The sequence below is a fragment of the Adiantum capillus-veneris genome, chromosome 1 (genome assembly GCF_014529385.1).
Source record: "Adiantum capillus-veneris isolate H3 chromosome 1, ASM1452938v2, whole genome shotgun sequence".
Taxonomy (NCBI): Eukaryota; Viridiplantae; Streptophyta; class Polypodiopsida; order Polypodiales; family Pteridaceae; genus Adiantum; species Adiantum capillus-veneris.
In genome coordinates, this window is record NC_140931.1 from 120,329,204 (window position 1) to 120,332,439 (window position 3,236).

At 38.5% G+C, this 3,236-nt stretch overlaps 1 protein-coding gene across 1 annotated transcript; it reads left to right on the forward strand.

The window, feature by feature from the left end:
- Positions 1–389: 389 nt before the first annotated feature.
- On the forward strand, positions 390–2,358 carry LOC147465444 (uncharacterized). Its single transcript, XM_086490913.1, has 8 exons — positions 390–800; positions 855–989; positions 1,058–1,129; positions 1,176–1,269; positions 1,483–1,701; positions 1,816–2,084; positions 2,157–2,222; positions 2,320–2,358. Exons 1-8 carry the CDS (start codon positions 390–392, stop codon positions 2,356–2,358), a joined length of 1,305 nt encoding a protein of 434 aa, XP_086347039.1.
- Positions 2,359–3,236: the final 878 nt, after the last annotated feature.

Below are 3,236 nucleotides of genomic sequence, written 5' to 3' on the forward strand. Positions count from 1 at the left end.
AACAACATTTATAACAGAATGGGGATTCTATGCTTCCACAGTTATGAACTTTGGCCTTAAAAGGCACCACCAACATTTCAAAAATGGGTGATGGAAGTTTTTGCTCCTTACCTGAAAACATTTATGAAGGTTTTTTTGGATGATTTTAGTGTGTCAGGAAGTAAGACTGAACATTTGCATCATTTGAAATTATGTTTTCAGAAATGCAGGGAGGCTAGGATGTCACTCAACCCTACAAAACGTACATTTGTAGTGAAAAGGGGTATTTTGTTGGGACACATCATCAGTAGAGAGGGCATTGCCATTGATCCCAAGAAAGTGGAAACTATTTTGAAAGCACATGCTCCTAAACTTGTTAAGCAACTGATGAGGTTCATTGGATAGGTTAAATGGCACACCAGGTTTCTCAGATATCTGGCTCATGTGTGTTTACCCTTGACACACTTAACAAAAATAATGTGGACTTTGCATGGAAAGAAGAGCAGGAAAAGGCTTTTACATTGTTGAAGAAAATGCTAGTAATTGCCCCTATCTTGATTTCTCCTGAATGGAAAAAACCATTCCACTTGTTTGTGGATGCCTCTCATTCAACTATTGGTGTAGTCTTGATGCAAGAAGCTGAGAAGGGTTGGTTCAAACCAATCTATTATGCAAGCAGGGTTTTATCTTCTGTAGAGAGGAATTATTCAATAAGTGAAAGGGAATTCCTCGAGATGATCATTGGACTACAGAAGTTTAGGCATTATTTGTTAGCTAATCATGTGAAAATTCATGTAGATCATCAAGCTTTGGTTTACTTGGTAAATGAATCTCATTTTTCAGGGAGACTGGCAAGATGGGTATTGTTGATGCAGGAATTTGATTATTTAGTCATTCATCAACCAGGCCAAGAACAGGTTATTGCAGATTACCTAAGCAGATTGGCTACAGGTGAAGTTCCCAATCAAGAAATTGATGAATTACCTGATGCAAACCTGTTTCCAGTTCAGGTCATTCAAGACAAAGATTCATGGTATGCAGATATGCTATACTTTCTTCTTGATGGTGTTTAACCCAGACAGATGGTGGTTACCCAGAGGAAGAAACTTGCATGGAAAAGCAGGTCCTTCACAGCAATTATGGGAGTCTTGTACAAAAAGAGAATTGATCAGATACTCAAAAGATGTGTTGAGCAGTTTGAACAACATGCACTTTTAAATGAAGCCCATTCAAGTGATGCAGGTGGTCACTTTTCAGGAGAGATTACTGCAAAGAAAATATTACAAGCAGGTTTGTGGTGGCCCTTAGTTTTTAAGGATGCCCATGAGTGTGTGAAGTCCTGTTTAACTTGTCAGAGGGATGATAGACCTCTCAATGCTAATAGGATGCCTTTACAACCTATTCTACCACTTGAACCTTTTCAAAAGTGGGGATTAGACTTTGTGGGCCCTGTGAAGCCAACAACAAAATTTACAGGTAATAAGTATATTCTTGTGGCAACAGATTACTGTACCAAGTGGGTAGAAGCACATGCAATGAAGGATAACAAGGTAGAGAGTGTGATCAAGTTCCTTTACAGAAACATAATGACCAAATTTGGATGTCCAGTTGAATTAGTTTCAGATCAGGGTGGACATTTCATCAATAAAGTAATCAGAAAGCTTACTGAATATCACCTGATTATCCACAAGAAGCCCACAGTTTACTATCCACAAGTTAATGGTCAGACATAGTCTACCAACAAAACTCTAGTGAGGATCCTGAGGAGAATTGTTTAAGAAAACAAGAAGGATTGGGATACCAAACTAGATTCAGCATTGTGGGCATTCAAAACAGCATTTAAAGTTAGCACAGGGATGACACCATTTAAGATGGTGTATGGTCTGGAAGCCATAGTCCCTATGGAATTTGTTGTTCCAAGTTTGAGGATTGCACTTCATTATAAATTGTCAAAAGATGAGTCTTTAGATTGCAGGCAGGAACAATTACTGAAATTAGAGGAGAGTAGAATTCAGGCAGCATATATCACTGAAGCAATTCAAAGAAGAAGACAAGATTGGGTGGACATGAACATTAAGTACAAATCCTTTGCAAAAGGTGATTCGGTACTTATGTACAATAGCAGACTTGGCAAAAGACCTGGTCAACTCAAGTTAAGGTACTTGGGGCCTTTTCAGATAGCAGAAGAAATAGGAGATTCAACATTTTTGCTGGAAGATGAGCAGGGCAAAATTTTCCCAAAGGTAGTTAATGGCTTTATGCTAGTACCCTTTGTGGGTGTGAATCATCTCTTAGAGAGTAAAAATAATCATGTTTTAGCACATGGAATATTTTTTGTAGAGATTGGTAACGTGGATGTCAGAATGTCATGTCGGATAAGTTCAAAATTTGCTTTTAAATGTTACCAGGACGTTTATATTTGGCAATGTACAAACTCTTTCTTCTACGTGCGTTTTTTGCACCTCCTCTGATACGTTTTCTTAAACTTCCTAGCCATGCCAAAGAAGTCACTCACTATTGATATCCCCTTTGCTATCCCTCGTCAAGAATTTGAAGAGCACACTGGTCAAGGGACGCGGCGGTCAGCAAGGAAAGCTTTACACAGAGCTCAGGCTATTGTAGCTAAGGATGTTATAATTGATGAAGAACTTTCAACTCCTTTGGAAGTATCTCCATTGGCAGTGGACACTGTTCCAATTAGCTACACATTCTTAGAGATGAGACAAGAGCTTGACTTGTTAGTCTTGGCACATCAGGAGTGGTTACAGAAGATTAACCTTCTTCAATTTGCAAGGCTTCCATGGAAACACTGGAGGAACAATGATTCCCTTATGACCTTGCTCAATCATGTACAGGACACAAAGGGGAACATCTTTGGTAATTACTGGCTGAGCCCTGAACTGATCTCTACAATTTTTTATCTTCATTTGGAGGAAGATAATTCAGTTGGTAGAGCTTCTGAGGCCCTGATGAACAAAGCATTTGGTCCGGCTCAAGGTGAAAGACGATATTATCCCATAAGAAAACTTCAGAATCCTTTTAGATTTCAACAACTGAAATGGTTTTTAGAGAAGGTATGTGTTCTTGTAAAGCTGGAATATATTTCAAAGGAGAATTTTGCATTCTTGCATGTTGTAGAGTGTGCCAGAACAATTGGCTGGGAAAATCTACTTTTTCAAAGACTTAGTTCAAAAAAAATTCAAAAGAAAAAGAGGAAGAACAGGTCTACCAAGATTGGAGCATTCTTGACTGTTTTA